The sequence below is a fragment of the Caloenas nicobarica genome, chromosome 3, assembly GCF_036013445.1.
Source record: "Caloenas nicobarica isolate bCalNic1 chromosome 3, bCalNic1.hap1, whole genome shotgun sequence".
Taxonomy (NCBI): domain Eukaryota; kingdom Metazoa; phylum Chordata; class Aves; order Columbiformes; family Columbidae; genus Caloenas; species Caloenas nicobarica.
In genome coordinates this window covers 19,363,050-19,386,932 of record NC_088247.1, presented here as the reverse complement: position 1 = coordinate 19,386,932, position 23,883 = coordinate 19,363,050, and the positions used below count along the sequence as shown (strand labels likewise).

The 23,883-nt window shown below is 39.3% G+C and overlaps 1 protein-coding gene across 2 annotated transcripts in view; it reads left to right on the top strand.

Moving 5' to 3' along the window:
• COLEC11 (collectin subfamily member 11) overlaps positions 1 to 14,411 on the top strand; it is a 39,317-nt gene extending 24,906 nt beyond the window's left edge. Inside the window, exons 4-7 of one of the 2 annotated variants that reach the window (XM_065632793.1) lie at positions 9,480 to 9,551; positions 10,255 to 10,308; positions 11,198 to 11,293; positions 11,468 to 14,411. In XM_065632793.1, the coding sequence (XP_065488865.1) occupies positions 9,480 to 9,551; positions 10,255 to 10,308; positions 11,198 to 11,293; positions 11,468 to 11,859 (614 nt within the window). In that variant the 3' untranslated portion in view covers positions 11,860 to 14,411. Of the gene's footprint in view, positions 1 to 9,479; positions 9,552 to 10,254; positions 10,309 to 11,197; positions 11,294 to 11,449 lie in introns of both variants that reach the window. The other variant, XM_065632792.1, reaches the window with a different exon arrangement.
• Positions 14,412 to 23,883: the final 9,472 nt, after the last annotated feature.

Below are 23,883 nucleotides of genomic sequence, written 5' to 3'. Positions count from 1 at the left end.
TTCTTGTTGTAACTTGTAGTCATTGCCTCTTGTTCTTTTGCGCTGTGTCTCTGAGAAGAGAAGGCCACATCTTCTCTACAAAACACTTGTAGGTAGTGGAAGACTGCAATTAGGCCCCTCCCTTACCTTTCTCTGCTCCAGGCTAAATAAAAACGTCTTCCTCAGCTGGACTCCAGTTTGCTTCTGTTGTACGAGTGCCCAAAAATCTCTGGGTCCTTCTATGCAAAGGAGTTTTCTAGCCAGCCATTGGCCAGCCTTCATCAATGCATTGCAGGTGAAGAACTTAAGCATCTGGCTGGACTCATGATATTCCTGTCAACACATTTCTGCAGCTTGTCGAGCTCCTCCTGACTGGCAGCACTGCCCTCCAGCGCATTAACCACTCCTGCCAGCACGGGGTTTCTTGCAGACTCACAGATGATCCTTCTACTTCTTCCTCCCTGTCACTGGTAAGGACTGAGGAATGGCACTCATCAGCTGCTGATTAGACTTTGGCAGCCTTGCATCAGCTAGCCTTCTCAGCACCCTTGAATGCCTTCTGGCTAGTGCCATGAACTTGTGTACATCTAGGTGAAACAGCCCCTAACTCAGTCATCCCTCTACCATGAGTAGCATGCCTTCCCCAGATCTTTGCTACCAGACATGAAGAACTGAGAGTCCAGAGAGCAGACCTTGCCAGTGGAGATTAAGGCAAAGCAAGCACCAAGTACCTTGGCCTCTCCTGTGTCCTTTGTCACTAGGCTGCCTTCCTCCTGAGCAGAATGCCCATGTTATCCTTGGTCTCTTTTTTACTGCTGCCTTACCTCTCCTGTCTTTCATGTTGTCCTTCATACACCTAGCCACAACTCCAGCTGAACTTTGACCTTCCTCACTTCATCCCTGCACACCCAGGGAATGCTTCTATGTTACCGTTTGGTAGCCTGTCCTGGTATCCACCTCCTGCATGCTTCCTTTCTGCATTTGGTCTCAGTCAACAGTTCCCTGTTCAGCCAAGCTGGCCTTCTGCCTTATCTGCTCATCTTCCTGCCCGTTGCAATGGACAGTTCTTATGCTTTAAGGAAATTGTTCCTTAAGACTAAGAAGCTCTTTCGGGGCCCCTTTGCAGTCAATAGCAGCCTCCGCTAGGATTGTGCCTACCAGTTCGTAGAACAAGCCAAAGTCTGGAAGTTCAGGGCACTTTGTCCTGCTGCTTGCCTTCCTCACTTCCCTCAGGATTTTGGACGTGTCATCTCATGAAGGCAGCCATGGTCACTTTAGCCAAGGCTGCTGTTGACTATCATATCCACAACCAGAGGGTATGTGAATAACAGGTCTAAAAGACTACCATCTCTAGCTGGAAACCCAGTTCCTGCATTAGATAATTGTCCCTGACGCACTTTCTGCATTGATTGCTCCTCATGGTGCTGCTCTCCCAGAAGATACTGAAATACCTAGTCTCCAATTTTGAAGCTTCTTACAGTCGTTGGAAGATCTCTTCACATCCAGTCTCACTTCTTGACAAGACGGTGATGTTCCCTGTGCTGGCCACCCCTCTAAATCTGACTTACATGCTCTCAACAGACCAGTCGCCTGTTATGCAACAAAGCTCCATGCAGTCAAGGTGCCCAGCGTGCAGAGCATAACCCTTGCCTTGCCTTCCCTGCCTGTGCTTCTTAAAGAGCCAACATCCATCCACTGCGGCACTCCTGTTGTTCTGGCTCTCTCACCATACCTGGGTGATTGATGTCATTAAATAGACTTCCAGTTCCTCCTGTTTATTTCTCAGACTCTGATGATTTTTGTACAAGTGTTTGAGATGGGCACCTGGTCATACTGCTTTCTCAAGGGGAGCTTGAGAGCGTCTCCCATCGTGCAAGTTTCTCTAGCTTGGCATTTGGTCAAATCCATTCAAAATGTTTTAGACCATCTGAGAAATGGATGTACACTTTTTCAGTCAACAATCCATGATGTAACATTTCATTAATATATTTTATACTGTAAAATTGCACTTACTTGGAAAATAATTCTCATAAGGAATGCTTGATTAATAATAATAATTTTCCACTTTTCCATGGCTCCAAAAGTCCGAAATTCTGAAGAGACTGAAAGAAGAAACATTGAAGTGAAAACTCACTGCAAGAAAACATACTTGAAGCAGAAAAGAGATGAAAGAAAATTTAATATTAATACATTTTATATTGGTATTTTTCCAAGCAGTGCTTTCAAATTAAGCATGGGCAAAATTTCTTGCTGCTTCTGTTGCAACATATTTTTTCCACTTTCCTTTGTGCATCCAGATTTGACTTGACGCATGTATGTTCTTGGAATATTTGGTAAACAGCTTTATTTTAGAATAGTAAGACACTTCTACAGACAAGCTCCTGGTTAAAATAAATACTAATTAACATAGTTTAGTGGATAATGAAAGATGGATAAAATTGTTGCATCACTTTGCATTTGCCCCTTTCTAAGAGCACACGTGGATGATCACAGCAGCTCTGTTTCTGTGCAGTAGCCTAAACCACAGTCACTGTGTTAACATGTGTTTGACCCTCTGTATTTCTATCAAAGCCTGGTAATTGTTGTCTTGTTGGGCTAATATTTGTCTCCTTCTGTTGATGGAAACTGCTAAATTTCAGTGTATTTTTCTGCTTTTGAGTAAGTGATGGTTTACACGAGGGAAACTAATTCTTCTGCAAGATTTGTGGAGTTTTCTACTTCTGGTGTTAATTTACATTCTCAGAATCATAGTAATATTTTTTTCTTTTTTCCCCTTTCCCCTTTCTTTGTTTCATTTGTCAGGCAAGAAAATGTGCTTAGTTTCTTTGAACTCCTTAGGCATATAATGATCAGTGAATAAATAACCTGCAAAATAAATGCTTTTCTTATGGTGTATTTGACCTGAAATGAACATCTCAAGGTGTGAAAGTCCTGCAAATATTTTTATCATATCCTTTTATCCTTTCCTCATGATATTTTCAGATTTTGCTAGCTCAGAAACTGATAAATATTAAAACTTTCTGGTGCTTACTGGAAATGAATGTGCTTCTGAGTGTCCTGATGTTTCAGGGTGACATCAGACATCCTGATGTCTTTGGGCACTGATTAAGGTTAAATTCCACTTACTTTCCTCATTGCTTTTAATTAATTGTATAGGTCAATTATGATGCATAGCATATCAGCAGAATATAAAATTGCATTGGCCTTATATAAAGCACAGAGTGCTAGATCAAGTGAAATGGCTGATTCGGACAAAAGTAGAGCGTACTGCAGTGCAACTTTTGGGGTGTGAAGTTAATAGATGTAACTTTCCCCGCTTGCCTTAGTTGCTACACTGTGCGCTCCCATGTTGGGAGTGAACTCAATTATTTGACTGAGTCATGATCCTCTCTGTGAAGCTGAAATTTCCATGTATATAAATTCCACAGAGGTATTTCAGTAACAATACAATACTGTGAATATTCCCAAAGTAGCAAGTATTCTGCTTACGGTAATCAAAATAAGGAGGAGAGGGTGAATTTACTGTTGGAATGCATAATCAAAGGCACAGCACATTAAAAGTGTTTTCTTCAAGACATTTTACGTTGCAAACCGGGGATTTGAGCAACATGATCTATTAATAGTCGGAGATGTCCCTGCTTATTGCAGGGGGGTTGGACTAGATGACCTTTAAAGGTCTCTTCCAACCCAAACCATTCTATGATCCCGTGATTTTTCTTAGAGCCATAACCATTTGAAAATATATTATTTTAGTATTTTACTTTCAGCCTTTATGCATCTTAATTCATTTATACTGGTATGTGAAGCAGAGTCACATACTATTCTTGGGCATGGAACTCAGCTGTCTCTACCTTTGCAGCGTTAGCACAGTCCCTAGTGTAGTTTTGGCTCGTGCCAACTAACACTTTCCCAGACTATTCTTGGGCACATTTTGGGAGCTAACACAATGAACAGCTTGCAGGTGATTATCTTGATTTGAAGAGTAAGACAATTTAATATTGTGGAGTGTACCATTCTCAGCCACCTGGTTCCTACTGCCAGGGAACAGTCCCAGGCATCTAGTTTACTAGTACAGGCATAGCCTCTTAAGTATGAGAGAAGACTCATTAATTTAACTGGATTGGAGCCAGAGTGCTCAGTCATTTGTATAATCAAATTCTAAAGAGAGGTAATAATATCTTAATTTATATTTTAGTATTACTGATTGCTCATTAATATGTAATCAATCAATCCTTTAAATTTCTGAGTCAACTTTTGCATTAATTTATTGCTCGCTAAGGAGCGCTGCAGGCAGGATTCCATATAAAAGTCCTGACATTGGCAGTTGTGGATTCACAAAGTGGTTATCTGGTTCAAAACTGTCTTTCAGTTCCACCTGAACTCAATAGGAGTTTGAGAAAATCCATGCTAAACTGAGTGGATGAAAAGATGGCAGATGGGCTTCAGTGTAAATAAATGTATTACCTAGGGACATCAGGGATACATAATTTAGTCCATAATTAATGATGCCAAAAAACAGCACTGTCACTTAAAGCTCAAGAACTGCTCCGAAACCATTATCAGCAGCCCCAAAGCCAACAAAATGCTGTCTGTCATCAGAAAAGAAACCAAGGACAAAACAGGAAGCTCATTCTTGCAGCTGATTTGCTCTGTGTAAAAGCCTGACATGCACCTAACGTGAGTGTGGTTCTGGCATCTGTCTCTCAAGAAGGACACGGGAGACCAGAGATGGGCACCAGAAATGTGGAGAAGATGGAGGAGCTGCCTCATAAGGAGAAGCTGAAAGGGCTGAGACTCTTCCACCTGTATGGAGGAATCTGAGGTGGATATAATCGAGGTTATGGAATCATGAAAGCAGTGGGTGAGGTGACCTGCTGTTCACCAGATCCCATCATACCTGAACTAGGAGGCACTCGCTCAAACTGCTGGAGGACTGATTCAGCAGCTCCATCTGCAATGGACTGGAGATGGTGGCTGGGTTGTGTGGTCTCCCTGTGCTGCACCTCTTGCTGCCATGGTGGGAATCAGGGTGTTGGGCTAGAGGGACACTGTTTTGAACAAGCTTGGTATTAAGTTGTTAGTGTAATTCTGGTAAGACACATGTTTCATAATAGCAATTATTTGTGTTTGTGTGTGTCTGAATATAAACTCTCCCAGTCAGGAATGGTCCATACTATTTCTTTTGTTTCGAATGTACTTTAAAATCCTTTAAACTTTTCTGCTGCCTTCCTAGATTGGATTTTTTCTTACTATCTTTAGTTTCCTTTGTGAATCTTCTGTCCTCTTTGATTGCTACTCACTATGGATTGATAATAGTTTCCTCTCTTTTTTTTTTCCTTTCTTTTTTCTTTTTTCCTGTTTCTTATGCAAAGCTTTTACGGTTGTACTTTGTCATTAAAATACCTGTCTAATATGAGAGGAATGGATCATTGCTTTGTCTCAGTCTCCTCCACTGCCTACCAAGGTAGCCTAGGTAAGTAGCTTAGACTGAAAGCCTAACTTTCAGGTGTCTAATGCTGGGTGAAATTAGTTTGTCCCAACTACATAAAATGCCACCTGGGATTATCCATTGTTTGTTCATATAAAATGTAACTGTGTTGTAACCCCTGTTCCCTAGGCAACCACCAAACTTCAGTAGTGTGCATAATTTAGATTATTTAGTACAAAACAGTCTGTTGTCATATTCAGAATTTTCTGATTTCCATTTGCCAATAGTTGTACAAAGGTAAGTATTCTGAATGTAGATTGCCACCATACCATAACATCATTATATCCTTTAAAAATACTGTTTATTCTCATTTAAGTCAGGCTAAATATTTGCATTGGGCATACTGACTTCTGCAAGACTAAGCAAGTACAGTGGGGGAAAGACAGTGTAAGCTTGGTCTATATCTTAACATTCTTTTTCTAAGTATCCTCTGTTGACTGCTGTCAAAGATGGCACTGGATTCAAGAGGCCTTTGATCTGGTTTGGTATACTTCTACAATAATTGTTGGGTAGGTGTCTGTGATGTCCACTATGTCAAATCATGAAGAATATCTATCTGATTTGTCTTCAAACCCTTAAATTTGGCTAGTAAACTACTGTTCTCTTCTTCTATTTGACACAATTCAGTTTGTCTGTGACATGGTGAATTTGTATTTCTACTGGATTTCTTTTTGACACTTTTTTTTTCTTTTTTAAGTGCTTTTACACCTTCTTGTCTTATCCAATTAATCCTCTCCAAACAGATTGCTGTATGAAGACCCCCCATTTATAGTGTTGCACAGAGCCAAAGCCCTCATTTTTTCACTGGTTGTGCAGCCCACCATTCATCACTGGTATTTCATTTCTTCTCTTGTTTGTGGGCCTGAAAAGACCACCAAGAAGAGAATTTAGAGTTTCCTTCTCTTTGATTGCTTCCAAAATCCTTTAAGTCTTCTATAATTGGTTCCAGTGCATATCACCTTCATCTAAGAGATGACAGATGACTTGCTTCGTATTCTCCATTCAAACTTTCAGTTAGATTTCCTACTTTTAGTCTATGGAGACTTAATTTCTTTCACTGTCCTCATTTATTTCCAGCTCTCACTTCCTGATTTTATTAAGATGCTTCAGACTGCATTTTTGGCAACCATAGGGCCACTAGAAAGGACTTTACAAAAGGTAGTAAAACTTTTGAAACCCTCAAGGCAGGTGAGTCTCTTTTGAAACCTTGTGATTTATTCTGCAGAAGCAGCAGAATAAGCAAGCCCCTGGAGTAGAAGTCACAGTAAGATGAAACCAAATCCAAACAGTTCTTTTAATGAGTACAGGAGAGTTAATGTATGTCTTCATTGTTTGAGATAACACACTTCTGAGCAGATCATGTAGCTTTTACTGAGCCAGTCATTCATTTTCCAAGCAGTATTTGTGAGAAAGGGAAGTAATTTTATGTATTATATTTTATTTATGCATTATATCTATATGTTTACTTAATGTCCATAAATCTGAGTGGATTACTTCTATTCTTCCAGGAGGAATATATAGCACGAGAGTAAAATATTTTTTTTTTTCTGGTAAAATTTTTTAATTGAGTCCATGTGCAGTAGTGACTGAATCTGATCCTTCTTGGAAACAAAGGAAAGTCATTGGTTGTAGGACTTGCCAGTAATTAATTAGACCAACAAGCCATACACATTTGGCTCCTCTCAGTTCAGAGGAAATTATTTCTTCTTGAAAAATGCCATCAAGTGACGTTTTTTTGAAACTTCATGGAGTAATATAGAGCGTATCTCTTAGCCCAGTAGTGATCAGTTTATGTTCTGAAACTTGTCATTGATTACACTTTTAAGTTAAAGGTATTAATGAAATCTGTCATAAAATTATCCAGCTTTTAAAAATATGTAAAGGAAATACGTGACTGTCATCCAGTGGCAGTAACAACAGATGACAACAGATCTTCAGTTGCTGTACATCCACAACTGGGCCTGAGTTGTGACAATTTTCACAGGTTCAGTTACTGGATCCCTATGGTAGATTTTCCTCCCAACTTGCCTCATTAATTCCTTGATATTGTGTAGCAGAACAGTGCATATTGGATGTTACTTTGAGCAAAAAAGCAATCTAGGCTGGCACAGTCATGGAAAGAACTGAATCAGTATTTCCTAAAGCAGGCCCAGTCTTGGGTTTCTGCAGGATGGGAGCCTCAGAAGATGGGAGCCTCAGAAGATGGGAGCCTCAGCCCCGTAGTCCCTCCATACCTGTTCTCCGTTAATACTGTGTGGTACAGTAGGAAGCCTATCTCATATGACATAACTGTACCATCTCCAGATTGTGTTTGTTCTTGAAATCACGATACAAAGAGACCTAAATCTGATGTCAGAGCATTGTTTTCCTTGGGCATTGCACCCAAGAAAAAGTATCACTGTTGTACACTGAGATGTGGTATTATTTCCTGAGGCTCCTTGGGCCAGAGGAGCTGCAGCATCAGGCAAACTCTGCCACATTCACAACATAGTGAGTGCAACAAAATGCCAGGTCTCATTTCACAGATCTCAGAAAGTCTGCCTAAAACAAATCATGGAATCTTCTCTAAACCCATGCCAGAACCACAGTGTCATTTAGAAATAATAATCTCTATAAAGAGCTAATTGCAACTGAGACAAGCTTAGACTACATGAAGTTTATTGATTACAAATGGCCTAGTTTAAGCCAATACCTTCAGTCACATGTAAGCCTGTTGTATTTATTCTAGTGCTTATTAATTTCTGTCACCTGTTGATCCCCTAAACTTGTAGATGAGGATGGTAGATACGGGGTTGAATAAAGTGTTGCTATTACAGGCTAAAGTTCTTCTCTCAGGTTCACACCATTAAGATAATTATTTTTCATGGTGTTTGAGAGCTGCCATCCTGAAAAGCCATATGACATAGTAAGCGTGTTTCAGCTGTTTTATTTCTTGAACTCTGGAGGAGCTCATATCAATGACAACAATACTTGGACTGTGGCACACATTTTATTAGTAACAGAGCTTCAGCTTGGTTTGTGAAGACAGTGATGACAAAGAAACTGCCTGTTCCAGTGCGAATTCTGTTTCCCCTGAAGCCATTCTAATATTCACTTTATATCACACAGGAAAGTACAACTAATAGAAAAGAGGTCAGTCAGACAAAGTAAGAGAATCAAGCTCTCTAACATGAGATTTCTGAGTATGCCTCATGGACAGACACAGGTGACAGTGGATAGTTCATGCAGATTTCTTGACAATTTCAATTGACCTTAAGAGGTGGATAGTTGCCTTTTACTCGTAAAAACACAGCTGAGGAAAATTATTTTTTTAGCAGCTTCTTTGCTACAACTGCACTTTGAAGTATTCGGTAAAACTGTCTTTAAAATTAGTAACATTCAACATTGCTGGTTTGAGTCAGACTTTGTATGAACGTGTGCATGTGTCTGTATATATTTATATATGTCTATGTAAGACTTCCATTAATTTTCATTTTTCATTAATATAATATTCAAATGCAAGAGCAAAGAGTGAGGATGTGTCTGCTTCCACTGTGTTTACATTGTATAAATAAGCCATTAAGCCCAAATTCAGCCCTCAGTTACAGCACAGCTACAGTATTTGGTGAAGCTGTCAATTGTGCTTGGATCCTTTAGGTCTTCTCAACTCCATGATAGTTTTAATCCACTGATCCATGTTTGAATGGAATCCCCCCTCATTTTCAACATAATTCTGGCGTGATCATCTGAGAAAAGTTTGCAAAAACTTTTCCAGTGGCTCTCACCCGAGATGCGTTTTCATTTATACCTGCCTGCCTCGTTAATGTCAATAGCTTTGCAAAGATTAAATCACTGTCTAGGTTGTTAAACGTGAGTTATTCACAAGGAGTGAACTGGACCTCTGGAGTTCAAATAATATTGGGGATATAGCATGTTTTACTCATTGTAAAAACTGATTCTGCAAACGTGCTGGAATCTGAATGAATCAGGCTACATTGCTGCCTTATGTCTTTTGTCTTTCTGTTTTGTTTAGGAGAAATGGGGGACAAAGGACAGAAAGGCAGTGTGGGACGGCATGGAAAAATCGGTCCTATTGGTTCAAAAGGTATGCTTCGTTTCTCCATTTGTGTTTCAGATGAAACACCTGTGATTGTTTATGTTTGAGAAAAGTTTAGTGGCTTGAAGAATGTTTGACAAGTCTTGGGTTTACCGTAATAGGAACTTTCTCACACTGTAGTCAGCCAAATGACTGAGATCTTTAGCCAGTTACCTTTTGCTCTGACAGCAGAATATTTAAAGCAGAGTGAAAATCCTGGTTTAAAGCTAAATAGAGAACTTTGTGCACCATGACACAAGTATGGACAGTTAAGCAGATGGGAAGCTGCATTGTATTTTGGCAGACTTTTAAGAGCCAGACAACTTGAATTCTAGTCTTGCTTACCCTGTAGGCTTCCTATGTGATGTTGGCTAGGTCATGTGGACCAATGTTTACTTAAGTATCTAGATTATGAGTCTAGATTTAGGCTCCAGTGTAGCATATCCAGCCCTTTTCCCTCTAGAGTATCTGAACTTATTGGTTCTGTGAAGTTCATTGATGTAAAAAAATTGATATTGGTACATATTCTTTGTGTTCAAGTTTCGTAGCTTTTGCTGTCCTTTTTTTGTGGAATGACTAGGACAGAAAATTCTTTTTTGATTGGACATATTTCTGCTTTCCACATTTGAATGTTACTGGAGAAAAACAAGTGCTAAACGAACTGTTGACTAAAAAAGCTGCCTTAAATTTATATTATTTTTCATGTTTTTAGGTGAAAAAGGAGATAATGGTGACATAGGACCACCAGGTCCTAATGGTGACCCAGGTAAACCATGACACACATTGCATATATGAAAGATTTTACAAGATGTATGCATCATCACCAAAAATACATGTCTGTTTACATACTGGAGGAAATAATGAACAACTGAGTATTTGTATAGGCCCTGTAACATTTCACTGAAATATTTTCAAATTACTTAAAATTATTGAAGCTGCTGTAGTTGCTGGACTTGTGTATTTGTTGAAACAATGTCTCAGAGGTTTGATCACTCCAGGAGATTAGTGGGAACTGAAATACTGTAATTGATCCTCGTTTTGAGGTTTGAGGTCATAGATGTAACAATTGTCCTTTTAGTATCTTCATTCACATTATCTTTGTCAAACCAAAATCAATTAGGGGTTAATAGGTGGTTTTCTATTGTCTTATTTTATTGTAAGAAGTACAGTAAATTCTATACTACTACATTTTGCAGGTAATTATGTGCATTACATGGTTGGAACATTGGCCTTTTGGATCTGCTGTGTAATATTCCTTGTGAGGAACAAGCGAACAATGCGCCGTGCAGATTTTTGCTGTGGAAAAAGTGCTCTTTGGAGAAGACTGAAGAGAATAATTTTAGTCAAAATAGGAAATTTTGACAAAGGTTTAAAAAAAAAATCCGTATTTTTTTTGCAGGGAATATCTGTTGGCATTTAGGTTAGCACTACTCATGCAGGACTGAAGTTTCATTGGAAGTGAACTGAGCTGTTCTGCATAGCCCAGACACCCATGAGAACCATATGATGGTGCAGGGTAGCGAAGGCTGAAGTTTCTGACATTTGTGAGACAGCCCTGTGCAGGGCTGCCAGGCTGGGTCTTTTCATAAAATTGTTTAGATTATTATTGAAATTAGATAGCTTTTTGATTTGGGTGTATTTGTATTATTTCACAGGCATCCCTTGTGAGTGCAGCCAGCTAAGGAAGGCTATTGGTGAAATGGACATCCAAGTGGCCCAACTAACAACAGAATTAAAATTCATAAAAAATGGTAGGTTAATTTTGTATAAATATTGTCCTTTCTCATTGCTGCATTTTACCGGTGGAATTGCTCATAGAGAGCTTCACCGTCCCACATTTGATTTGTGAAGCTATTTTGGGGTGTACAGTAAGTTGGTTTATAGAAATGCGAGTGCTCACTTTTCAGCACTGCCCTCCCCCGCAGCTGTTGCCGGCGTGCGTGAGACAGATAATAAGATATATCTGCTGGTGAAGGAAGAGAAAAGGTACAAGGAAGCCCAGCTCTACTGCCATGGAAGAGGAGGGACGCTGAGCATGCCCAAGGATGAGACTGCCAACAATCTGATTGCCTCGTACATCAACCAAGCCGGGCTCACCAGAGTTTTCATTGGGATTAACGACCTAGAGAAAGAGGGAAATTTTGTCTATTCTGACCGATCGCCCATGCAGACCTTCAACAAATGGCGCAGTGGGGAGCCCAATAATGCTTATGATGAGGAGGACTGTGTGGAGATGGTGGCATCTGGAGGGTGGAATGATGTTGCATGTCATATTACCATGTATTTTGTGTGCGAATTTGACAAAGAAAATGTCTAAGCTTGTCTGCTCTTTATTTTAAGAAAAGGTTTTAAGCTGATTGAACAAGTTACCCCATGTTTATAGAGTACAAGTGACATTTTGCAAGTATGCGGCATCGGTATTGTACAGCTGTAAATACAATTTAGGTATTTCAAATATCAGTATTAACCCTTCAGAAGGGAAGAGCAGTGATAAGACATAGCTTGTTTTTTTTTGTAGGTAAACAGATGTATTTAGATAAAAATGTGGTTTGGGGCTAAATTCTGCCCTCACAACAGTTAAGTGATTCAATTGCATGACTGTAAGGGAAGGCAGAATTTGGCCTCTAGCTGTTAGAATGTTTATTTGTGAAGAAGTAGATTCCTGATATTCTATTATCTTAGCAACATTTGTAGTTATAAATGTTAATTGCTTGTAGTGCTACAGGGACAGCAACAAGCCAAATATTTTGTATACTCCAGTTAATAAGTACAAGTATTATTGTAAGGTTTTTGGATGTGATGGTGTTACAACTTTTTATTTTTTTTTTTTTTCCAAAAATAGCCAAAGCAAACCAACAAATCAGGAGTCCTACCAATTTTGTAGTGTTTCTTTATTAAAGTGTTCACAGATGTATGACAACGAGACACTTAAGTAAGCTGAGTTTTAGTGCTGAGGGAGGACAAAGTTCTTATAATTTAGTACTGAAAGAGGAATCCCAGCCACATGGATGTTTTGGGGTTGGCTAAAGGTAAAGTAAGGTTTTAGTTTTCTGTATTCTTTAGTTAGAGAATGATTCAGTGCATGAACTATTTCAGGCCTCAAATAATTTCTTAAAGTAAATGCATTTCACATTTGTATAAGATGATCTTGGTGCATCTTGTTACAAAACGAAATACCAGCCCTCCACAATTTAAGGCAGGCTTCATAAATAGACAACGAATCTCATAAAAATACTTTGGCTAGTAGCTCCTTTTGGCAGGAAAACAACTTACATGTTTACTCAGATTGTAAGAGTGACTCCCTGAAAAGCAGCAAAAGTTTCCAAAATTTTCCTGATTATGTATATAGCAGTAGTAAGTAATTTTGCACAAATAATTTATTTACCCAATTTACAATTGCATGTGATGGAAAATGTGATGTATATTTTAAAAAACCAACAACTTAATTTCACAAAGGAAATTATTAATTATTTTGGATCTTCCTAGGAGCCACTTGCATGACATTTTACCTTGCTGTTAGGCATAGAAAGATGACTGCAAAATCTCTGACTGCGTTTTGTCAGGAATACCTTGCAGTGTTTTAAGATGATTTTTAAGGAAAAATGATTCTTTGTATAACATGGTAGTCAAAATATGTGTATGATCATTATGAGAGATTGGTCTATAGGATATCCACAGTGGATGTAACATGTGGTCCCAGAGATTTCCCTACGGCAAGGCAAGACCAACTCATGTCAGCTCTACAGTGCTGTAGTATATAAACCATCAGTGACCACACAATTCTGTTCATATCCACAGTCGGACAGTATTTGCTATTATTATATACCTAAAAGAACAAACACTTTTTCTTGTTATATTTACTCTGTGAATTTGAATCCGTTTAATATATATATATATATGTTTGCTATTAATTTTGAAGATCAGTAGTGAATTCCTATAGTATTTGAATATCAGCCCAAGTCCAGAACAATCACTCTAAGAAATGAGTGGTCCTTTGATTGCTTTACTTTCTTGCTAATAAAGGTAGGTATGATTCCTATATGTTAGGCTTTCTTCCAACTGTGTATTGAAATCTGTTAAATAACACCAATATTCAAAGAATCTTTGCAGAATTTGCAGAGAGCTAACAATTCCAGTGGAGCAATTTGTTTGTTTAGAATAGTGCCTTTTGAATATCATGATTGTTTCCTACCTGTTATAGAAATCCTCAGAAACCATTTAAATCTTCAACATACTTTTGTCAAATCATTGTAGCTATATTAAAACTGTCTAAACCCACGTTCCAGGTATCTGGAACTCCCTCATTATTTATGTCCTGAAGTTCCTAAATGTTTATTTTTCACCCAGGTTTTAAAAGTCTCTGTTGTAACATTTGATTTCATCTGAAATGTGAAAAGATGCCTTTGGAGGAGGCGGGAAGCTTTTTCAGATGCCAAATGCTCCTATTTTAGGTAGAAGTCATACCATGTTTAATAAGATTGCCTTGATGTGTAGAACATTTAAGCAGTCTCGATTTCTATTAAAATTTCAGATGAAAAATAAAGGCAATGGAAAAAACATTTCCCCCAGTTTTTGTGTTCTTCGGAATATATTTTTGCAGCCCTTGATATACAAGACAGAAAAAAAATTAGTTGTATTGTCAGAGCCCTGTACATTGGCTGCAATGGTCCTTATTTCACCGTTTGGGCAAGGGGAACAAGGCGAGTGTGTAAGGTCTTGAGCTGTTCTGCAAGGAGCAAAGATTGCACATCTGGTATGTACCCCTGCGAGGAACTGGGCAAGAAATGATGGAGGGATTGGAAATGGCTGAGCCCTTCATAATTTCTTTCACCCTCCAGTTGCTGACCCTTGTAGGTGGACCCTTGCTGGAGGCAGAAATAAATGTTGCATGTAGCGTTCAGCCTGCACAAAACTTGCTGAAGTGCATGGTAAGGTTTCCATTACTCTCAGTGGAATTTAGAGCTACTGTTTTAGGAAAGAATCAAATGATAAGTTAGTTTTGCTTGGGGTATTTTCCATGTGCATTAAAACCTGCGTTGTGATATCATTACTCATATTGTGTGGTTCTATGGAAGCCTTTGGAACGTGTCTGTCTGGCAAGCATGCACCGAGACTTCCCAGACTGTTCTTTTGACGGATGTTTACTTTTGATGGATGTTTACTTTTGATGGATGATTTTTCATTATAAATATTTCCCTATAGCCCTTATTTATTTTATTCTTAATTAAGGGGCATGTTGTTGCATTTTAAGAAAGCAACAAGTGGGTTTTTTTATATAGTCACCCATTCATGCTCTTGAATGACTTCTTCACATAAAATGCATATTTCATTCAACTGTATTCCACACCTTTAGACTCTAAGGCTGTGTTGTTGTATGACTGACGTCAGGGCCAGATCTGCATCCCCCTTCCGGGAGGTGACTTGGCAAAGGTAAAGCATTTAGCTGGCTGGGTCCAAGGGGAGCTGCTTTGCTGGGGAGAGCCCTGTGTTGCTGTGGACATCCCGGGAGAGTGCTGGACGATGTCTGACCCTGATCATCACCTGGATTTGCCACTCTGCATCCTGGCTCCTTGATGGAAGGTGCTGCTCCCACCTACCTTGTTATCCTGCTCAGCTCCGGGTTCACCATCCCTCGTGGACCAGCTGGTCCTCGTTGTGCCCTGGGAGCTGACATGATTACCCCTGAAAATACAATTTCATGTGAGATGACAGGTTAGCAGCAGAATTTCTCCGTGGCTGTAAGTTTAAAATTTTCTTAAGTCACAGAGAAGAACAGTAAAAATAAATATTTATACATGGGATATGGAGCATCCTTATTTATATAAGTAAAGCGGAGTGCTTCATTTTTCACAAGCTCAGGAAATGCCAGTTGAAATATGCATTATAAAATAGCAGCTAGCTGGACTTTTTTGTTACAGTTTTTGATGAACAGTGAAACAAGATGAAATTAAAACAATTTTTATTGTAAAATATGATGAAGGTTCAGAATGGACAAAGCAGTTTTGAAGCAGACATTTTTCAAGATATTTCCTTTTGGAATATTTCAAAATTTCGTTTCTGACATCTGTAGCTTCATTTTGACCTATAAAAGGATTTGATTTTTATATTACTGTGAAAGTATTTTGCACCATGTCTGTAGCAATGTTTGGTATAATACTTGAAATATCTTACTGTTTTCTTTATGTCTTAATTTCCAATGGGAAGAAGTTATTTTTTGAGAGTTCTCTTCTTTGCCATACTGAAAGAGTTTCACGCTTGCATCGATTTCTGCTCCTGGGACTGCTATCACACCGTGAACACTCTGAGCAATAGATAGTTCAACCAATATTAGGTAGAAAATATTCTTACTGATTATGGAAATGATTCATTTAAGTATTATGCCATGTAAGTATCGGTTTATGCACTATTATGAGTGTTCAATCATTAAATAAGATAAAATAAATACAAGCATTTTTGAATATGAAAGTTTTACAAACATACTCTCATCCTGAATTAAAACAAAAAGATGTCAAAGTAACCAAATGTCCAGTAAAGCAGAAATTCAAGGTTTCCCCTACATCTGTATCCAGGTCTAGTTTTTATGGGAAACTCAGTGACTTCTGATGCTGGTGGCTGAATCAAGTCCTAGAGTAGAAAGCTAGCCTGCAATGCAAACACTGATAATATATGAATCTACCCCTTACATTTTCTGAAGTGCTTCCCCTTAGCCTTTGTTTTCAAGCATTCTGCTCACTTAGCTCCAAGTATAAATGTGTGCATGAGTTTGCGCCAAGAGTCAATTTCTTTTCACTGTAAATTCTGCTTTTCAGTTTTTGGCTTGCCTTTTGGTGCCAGTGGGTCCAGGTCACTCAGACTGATTACGGACTGATAGGTGGGCTTTTTATCCACTGGAGGAGCTGGAAATGCAAGTGTGTCTGTGAAACCACCAGTTATTGTGCAGGACTGGAGCCAGCCACTTGCCCTGGGGTGCATATTTCTGGTCAGGGAGAGGCAGCCCAGCCTACTGAGAGGAGAACTGACCTTGTTCTTGTGGGTAAAAAGAAACCAGAGTCTTAAGATTTACTTAGGGGAAAAAACTGTGCAGTGAAGGGTTTTGACTATTTACTTTACAGAAGAGTGGAGAGAAAGAACAGTTTGTTTTTAATTTTGCTGTGTTAGGAGAGTGAAAAATATGTGAATTGGGAGAGAAAGGGTTTGTGGAGAGAATGATAGCTGTGTGCCCAAGGTATTTTTCTGGATGCATGTCTGCTCCTGGCTGGGAGATTTTCAACTGCATGAGGAGGGGAGTCCTCTCAAGAGGGAGAGCATGAAATGGAAAAGGTGGGAGAAGCAGAGAATGGATGTGCAGAACCGGCAGTGAGTGGGATGCCCATGAGGCAGAATGTAAATGTTACTTCCAGCCCTCCTCCTGCTTCCTGCTAGGGAAATATAATTATCTTGCCCTTTCTGTCAAAATGTCTCACTATAGCTCTCGATGGGCAGCTACAAAAGTAGAGGGAAGTGACCGATTTAGCATGATTTCAGTGTCTAAATAAAACCCAGTTTGGGTCTGTGGCCAAATAATAGCATCCACTACTCTTTGGGTATATTAATGGATGAAATCACTAGTGATATAATTAAGTGCTACTATTCAAAGACTGGCTATGTAGTATTGATGCCTTTCTGTATTTTCTTTACATATGAAAGTGTGAATGAGGCCAAGAATTCAGCAACAGAAGGTCTGGTGTGCAGCTCAAGGATATGCGTGTTACCATACTGTCATCTAGTGGCAGTAAGAGGCAATGTGAGGGAGCTGAGCAGTATTTTGCTTCTGCTGGCATCAGAGGCACCATGATATTGAGTGCAATCCCTGGTGTGGTACTGAACAACTGATTTTCCAGCTCTGAAGTCTTTACTCAGCTTTCTTCTCTTCTTTGTGAAAAGATTATTTTGATTGATAACAGAGAGACGTGCACCGATTTTAAGTCCAATGCCCAGATAGGAGTTTTGACTAAGAAGTGAGAAGTATGCCCAAATAAGTGAAATTATCATGCCTTCAAGTTAGGAAAAAGAAAACAAGTCAAGCTGTGCTCTGCAGGCCAACATCTAAATTGCAGGTGCAGATCTTCACCTGGCATCAGTCAACTTCAGTGAAGCCAAGTTGATTTATACCTGCTAAGGATTTGGCACAGTATCTTCATAAATTCTAGATTTATGCTTATTTCAGAAGTAAAGAAAGAGGTATTTTGATGTTTATAATTTATTCTGACCACTGTTATTCGAAGTCCGATCTGATGTAATGGAAACATCTCATGCAAATTTCTGGGCTATAATCAGTTGTGACACAAATAATGAAAATAAAATAGTTGAAGTAGATGTATGATGTGAAGCTTTACCTTTGAAAGTATACTAGAGGTATGATTCAGACCACAAAGAAGCAGTAAAAACATTCAACATAAAGAATCATTTTATATTCTTCTATGAAAATTAAACCCTTCCTTTTTGCCGTACTCAACATTGTTTCATAGGAGTAGATGGGTGCCATCTAGTGAAGAAAAGATTTGTTGCATATCTAAAGAGCTGTAAATCCAACTTTGTTCCCGCTTTATTCTTTAGTATGATCAGAACGATAAGGATAGGCAAACATTTTGGAAAAGGGAAACTGAGCGATACATTCAGTTCACTGTGTTTGTAGCACACACTGAAATAAAGGAAGGTATAAAACCACAAAATACTGTCTTTCTTGTTACAGAGCGGCCTGGACATCTACATGTCAGCTTGTTTTAATTCCATTGCCTGATTCTTCCCTAGGATCACTTCCCTTCTCCCCTGGATAAAAAAACCTAACATAGTAACTTGTGACTTATTTAGATAAAGTTCAGTATGTCTTCTAAATAGCCCTGACTGTGTTAGCAGAAAAGTTTACAGTCAACCTTGGTGTAGGCAATTCCTTTTGCATGCTGGTTTTTGGCTACATCTTACCATTTAGAAGATTCTGAAAGTGGAAGATGAATTCTGGATCACATAAGATTGTACTGCAAAAACAAAAATGCATTACAGCTGATGTGCTGACACCATGCCTAACACTTAATGTATTTTTTTTAAATACTCTTTGAAACTACTGCCCTGGTCTCCACAGTGTCCTCAGTTTTCTTCTTAAAGCTTTCTTCCTTTTGCATCTAGTCAGACCCACAAGGAAAGTTAATGGTATACTTTTATTGTATATTCCATACTGTATTATCTTGGAAATTCATTTGCCTGTGCAGTTGTTTTGAGTCATAAGCAATTTAAAATACATTCTTTGAAAATACAGTTTATACTGTTAACTAAGACAAATCTCCTTTAAGTCTAGATCGTTTTTGCTTTTGAGTAAATAGAAGATCAACAAATCTAACCCATGAGACAAATCTGCTTCATGATTTTAAATTAGACTGAAATGGGCTGGTTGCTAACAGAGGAGAAGTCAGTGTCCATGGACCTTATAGTTCAGATGAAGCAGAGCCCGAGTTTGCTGACACCAGGCTGTTCTGTGGCATGTCCGCTATCAGCTCACACCAGGGATGATATCTGCTCTGGTGCTTTGTGGCCCTTACATTTGGCCAGTTTTACATGCGCCCAAATCGGTTTCTGGTGCCGCTTGCAGATCATAATCTAGCAGTGCTTGCCTCAGGTGTTGCCTGCTCCTCCTGCCATCAGTGTGAGACGGGTTTTCAAAGAACGAGGCTAATGTGAACACATGCTATATCTCCTTCTAATAACTTTTGAACCTGTTAGCCATTTTCAACCAGATGTGACAGAAGGCCTTGGGTATCTGAAGTTTTTAAACGTTTTGTGTAAAAATGTAAGTGGGTAATGAACAAAGATTTCCCTCAGTCCCTCCTGAGGAAACGGCTGCAGCATGAACTCATTTGTTGTTAAACACCAAAGAGTCATCTTGGAGCCAGACTACACAAAATCCTAACCACAGGAAAGGATTTGATTAGAACTTGTCCTTTTTAGACACTGAAGTCTTGAGATAATAGTAGCAGATACTACAGGAAATCAGCCTTTCCTACTCCAATTGCTCACAGAACAACTCATCTGCTCTATGATGTCCAGGTGATGGTATGCTGGCTGCCGTGAAAAGGGACCATTAGAACACCTCTTATTCTACAAGAGAAAATTTTCTATACGTATCTCTGTGGATCACCTTCTCTGCAGTTTGAATGTAAATGATGTTTGATTGGGTTTTTGTTTGTTTGTTTGTTTGTTTTTTTAACTTAATCCTGCACTGAACCTCTACCTTTTTGCCCCGTTGTGGAGATTATTAACCAGGGATGAACATGGAATTTTCAAAACCACTCAGCATTGTCTTGGCTCTCCTGGGAGCAAGGAGCAGGCATCAACAGAGCCAGGCAAGATGGAATCCAATGCATCCCACCTTTTTTGCCGGGTGCATGCTTCATGTTTGCATTTTTACAACATTTTACACCTTTTCTCACTGGCTGCATTTTGCTTCCCTTACTCTTTACCCTATTTATGTTCAGATGAGATATAGGAAAAAATGGCTTTCTCTGCAGTTTAAACAAATGATGTATATGTGTGACTGAAGGCTACGGATAGATGCCTTCACAGAAATCCATTTTTAATAGTGACCAGACAGGGAAAAATCATTTGTCATAAGATTACAGAGAGGAATAAGGGGGAATATTTAAACCTGTTCTGAAATTTTTAAAGATCTTGAGGAATATGGTGATGTTAATGCAGACTAGGTTTATTGTTAGGTATATAATGAAAATGAAAAGAAATCAAAGACAAACACACAGTGGAAATCAATATTAACTAAGATATTATGTATGAAATTAGTCTAGAAAAGATCATAGTATTTCATATAAAAAGGATTGAGAGAAATCAATCATGGGGCATAATTAACAGGGCAGTTCCTTACTTGTGTCTTTCAGTGAGCCTACTTTACCCTTAATTACCCTGAACAGTTATTTGAAAAAGGTTTCTTCAAATTATATGGTTTTTAGCTTATTCTTACAGGTCGATTTGCATGTTCTCAACCCCTGACTTCTTTGCCAATCTCCTAACAGAGGATGGTTCACCTCCTGCGACAGTCCATAGGGTTTACTGTGCTGGGAGCACACTACAGTAGCCTGGTAGATGTTTTGCTCAGCTAAGGTCAAATGTGTGCATCTCTTAAACAGAGAGCACTGGATAAACTTGCTGGATGTCTTGGGGTGCCTCAAAGGGCGTTAGGTACCTCTGTGTGAGGCAGCTGAATTGAGCCCATCATGATGATCAGTTTAGCCCCTGCTAATCACCACAGACAGCTTTGGCAGGAGATTTCTGCTGGCTGTGAGAGCTTACGCTCCATGCACTTAGGCCAATACCTAAACAGAGACTTTTAAATTGAAGTGTCCAGATCCTCTTACTCCCCTAACTGTTCCAGGTTTGCCAGAAACCTTGGCTCAGGTTTGCTGGGTGGGAGTTATCTCCTCTAGTTTTAAACATCAGCACTGTAGAGATCTGCATTGAGCTAGTCACACTGGCTCTCTTTATAGTCTGTGGGGAGAAAAAAGTGCATTCAGGGTATGAGTCATCTGTCCTATTTTACATGTCTAAATTGGGATGGGAATGTTCCTTGTTCTGACTCCTCATTTATTTCCATTGCCCTAAGGTGAGACCAAGGCGAGAAGCTAAAACGCAGACATTTCTGTCTGATCGGATGAATCCCACCCATCAAATCCCTGGAGCTTCCACCCCCAAATCCCCATTATATATAACTGCCACTCAGATGTTTCCTTTGCTGACCAGCTGTGCTTGTTGTGTAAGGTTATGAAGAGAGGCTACATGAGGTTGTGAAGGAGGTATGACCTCCACTAGAAGAGCATGATGAGCCATGGGTGACTTTTTGTCACAAGATCCAGATGCCTGCTCTGTCACGCAGACCAGTGTGGTACTGACTCATGAGTCACATTCAGGGAAAAAACATCAGTGTTCTGCCTGCAGAAAATAACTCTCCTTTCTCCCCTTTCCAATTTGGCAGTTACAATCACTATGTCAGAGGCAAACTTAATTTCCTCTTACCTCTCTTTCTTGCGTGAGAGAATAATGGTTCCATGGCATTGTTTCTTCCTTGCCTGCCAGTTGTGATGTGTGCCTTTCCTAGCCTATGCTGCAAAGCAATTAATACTCTGTTTCCCCCAAAATGAGACAGGGTCTTATATTAATTTTATCTCCAAAATTTATTACTTTTTTACATGTATAGCTGCTTGGACACTATTTAAATTGACTTTTAAAATAAACTGTAACTAGGGCTTATTTTTGGAGTAGGTCTTGTATTTCGAGCATCCTCAAAAATCCTGAAAAATCACGCTAGGGCTTATTTTTGGGGTAGGTCTTATTTTCAGGGAAACAAGGTAGCACCTCCAGGAGAGACAATTGGCAGAAGAAAGAAGAAACCACAAGCACAGCTGTGACAGAGACCATTTCAGTGACTTCCATGCACTGTGTCTTGCTTGACTAGTTTCAGCAGCAAAAGCTCGACAGAGAAGCACTGTGGTTGTGCTCTGTAACCCAGATGGGAACATACCCTATTGAATGTGTTAAAAAGGTTACAGACTTCCTGCTTGTAAATGTAAAATCACACATTTCTCAGTAATCCAGCTCTATCTAAGACTGTACTGGGTTTTTATAAGCTGATCCTCAGCTCTTCATCTAAATCTGTGAGGTAGGGGACAGTGGAAAAAGAAAAAGCTCCCTTTTACATGGAGAGTGCAAGAAGAACAGAGATGGGGACATGGGAAGATCTGGTGGAATTCAGGAAGATCTGAAGGAAGCTGTCAGGGAAAGATGACTGATGGGGGTGAAAAGGAGAACACTGCCCAAAAGGTCTCTGGAAGAGTTATGATGTGCTCATTGCTGAAGGTCTTGCAAGCATTGTGCTTTTTCTCTTTTGGACAGGAAGACCCCAAGGGGTCTTCCCTTAGTGAAAGGTATGTTCAGAGCATAAATGTGTTTATAACATAGACAACTTTTTAATACAAAAGAGATAAAAAAATCCTCTGTGTGTGTGTGTGTGAAACAAAATCTGGATATAGTGGCTTTTCTGAAAGGGTTTAGGATACCAGGGGAGGTATATGCTGCAAAGAATCTCCGACATCACTCTGTGTGTGTGGTATCTCTGCCCTTTCAAGTGTCTACTGGGGAAAAAGGCCATTGTGGAGGGGTGTGAAGGCATCGCGTGGTCTGGCGCAATAGTCAGTGCTAATCAGCAGAGAGAGGTCAGGTTGGGCTGCAAATCCAGCAGCATTATTGGAGAGCACAACTGCATTTGTACTACCCAGAGGACAAATGTCTGGTGGTGCATCATGAAAATGCTTTACTGAGGTGCTGGTGCTCCACAGACAACGTATTTCTTTTTAATTTGATGGGAAAAGCTTTTGTCTGTTGTGATGAGACAGGAAAGGCTGAAAGATTTACTGTCTCAAGGTTAATTGCAATCAGATCTTTGGTGCAATTAATTTTAACAGGGGAAAAGAATCACAGGCCAGAAGAGATGAAGGGCAGGTTAAAGAATATTTAGATGAATTAGAAATACTCTAGTCAGCAGGGTCAGGTGAAATTGGGTACAGAACACTTAAGAAAGTTGCCCAAGCAATTGCTGAACTATTAATGACTGTCTTCAAATGCTTATGGAGGATCAAGAGGTCTCAGAGCCCTAGAGAATCTCTCATATAGTAAGAATATTTATAGAAAAGGAAAAAGAAAAAGGGAAAGGGAAAGAGAAAGAGAAAGGAAACAGAAAAGGAAAAGGAAAAGAAAAAGGAAAACCAAGTAATACATCGGGGAGCTTAACTGAGATACCAGAGCAAATAGTTAAACAATTGAGTAAAAGCACCGAGCAGAAATAAAGTGATGGAGACAGTCATTGTGGATTTGTCAAGAACAAATCATGTCAAATCCACTTCTATATTTTCAACTTTTTTTCTGATCTGGTAGGGGTAGCAAAGAGTAAGATGTGATATTTGTTGATGCTCACGTGCCAAATAGGGAACAGCTTTGATTAGTTCCCAGGAAGGGAGTGCACTGCTTAAGAAGCTGGTGTCAAAGAAATATTATCAGTGCTTTGGGGAAAAAAGAGAGGATGTTTCAAGTCAGAGTTTTGGGAGATTTATCCTGAACACAATTCTGTTCAATATTTATTTATTATATGAATAATGTAATGAAAGACTAAAAAGGATTGTAAGAACTGTGGGAGACAGGATCATGTTTAAAACTGATTTTTACTCAATGGAAAAATGCCTGATATCAACCAGTGAAATACAATAAGAGAAATGCAAGAGTATTGTGCGTAAGAAAAAGTCACCAAATGCCC